Here is a 1,451-nt window from a genome sequence, read left to right as displayed (position 1 = left end):
TGTGTGAGATTTCCCCCCATTTCCTGTTTATGTCCCCCTGTGTGAGATTTCCCCCCATTTCCTGTTTATGTGCTTAGGAAGGTCTCCCCAATGTGCAGGTATCAGGCCTCCTCCACACGTCCGGTGATCAGCCGGTCCGGCAGGTGCACGGCAGAGCTGTCACAGCCCGGCTCCCCGCCCCCTCCCGCACATGTAAACAAGCGGAGGGCTGAGCTCCGGCACGCGGAGTGGCCGCATTGGAGGGAAATGAGGAGCCGTCAGTCAGGGCCGGAGCTCCCGCTGCACACAGCCTCGGCTTACCCCACGGGGATGACTTGTCCCGGCTTCACACACAGCTCCAGCACCACCCCGGCCCGGTCTGACTTGACTTTCCTCTCGGGAGGTCTGTGTGGCCTCCCCGCCTCCTCCTGCGGGCCACGCTGATCTCTGCTCTCCGCAGCCGGGATAGTAACCCCCAAGGCCAGCACCGAGCCTATCTGAACGGGCATGCCGGTGGACACTTTCCATTCCATCAGGCGCATGGGTCGGGGCCCCGGGAGGCGCACCTCATTCTCCTGACCCGGGGGCTGCACCTCCCCCTCCTCCCTCCGCTTCATGCTCGGGGTATCCAGGCGAGCGCAGTAGATGCTAGAATGGAGAGTTGTTTTGCCGAGGGGCGGAGAGTCAGCAGTCACGTGACGGGTCACACGGCGGGGCTTCTACATCACAGCTCCTCCAGCCTCCTACAATATAAATGCGAGCGTGGGGTTGTTTAGCAGGGGGTGGGGAGTCAGATGACACATGACAGGTCACGTGGTAAAGGGAAGACCCTGCATCGCAGCATTTACAGACTGATAGTAGACGATTGCTGAGCTGGGGGTGCATGGAGAAAATTACCCGCAGCTGCTCTCCAGCTGTGTGTATTACTGACATATTGGCACTTTATGTGTCCGAGAGCATGCTGTAATCATATGGGGTGTGTGAGGAACACGTGGGGTGTAGGAGGAACACGTGGGAGGCTCTGTGGGGTGTAGAATGGTGCAAGAGGAACACGTGGCTTGTATTATGGGGTGCATGAGTGAACATGAATGCAATGTTGGGTATATGAGTGTGCATGATGGGGTGCATGAGGTTTATATAGTAGTGGTTGCTATTATGGATTAGTTATCAATGGGGCAGATTGCACACTATATTGTTACATTTAGCATGTAAATTACAACTGGGGGTTGGTGTGGGCTCTAGGTGAGTATATTGGGTGCACAAAGTGGGAAAAGTAGTTCTTCCTGGGTGCCAGGCCTTTAATGCAGCGGCTCTCAGTTGCGGTTTGTTTGTGGGCCTTTCTATCTGAAGTTTAGTCTTCAAGTGAAATGCCTGCTCAATTGGGTTCAGATCAGGTGACTGACTTGGCCATTCAAGAATATTCCACTTCTTTGCTTTAACCCCCTAACCGCTAAGCCCGTAATTTCTCGCAC

General features: G+C 55.3%; 1 protein-coding gene across 1 annotated transcript in view; it reads right to left on the bottom strand.

Annotated features, from left to right (window-relative positions):
- The window catches only part of CTDP1 (CTD phosphatase subunit 1), a 52,018-nt gene extending 51,350 nt beyond the window's left edge, over positions 1–668 (bottom strand). Inside the window, exon 1 of the mRNA XM_072411558.1 lies at positions 301–668. Coding sequence (XP_072267659.1) covers positions 301–596 — 296 coding nt within the window. The 5' untranslated portion in view covers positions 597–668. The remainder of the gene's footprint in view (positions 1–300) is intronic.
- Between the last annotated feature and the right edge of the window lie 783 nt (positions 669–1,451).

Source organism: Pyxicephalus adspersus, chromosome 5 (genome assembly GCF_032062135.1).
Source record: "Pyxicephalus adspersus chromosome 5, UCB_Pads_2.0, whole genome shotgun sequence".
Lineage (NCBI taxonomy): Eukaryota > Metazoa > Chordata > Amphibia > Anura > Pyxicephalidae > Pyxicephalus > Pyxicephalus adspersus.
Note: the sequence above shows the minus strand (reverse complement) of the source record. Positions and strands in the feature narration are given on the sequence as shown.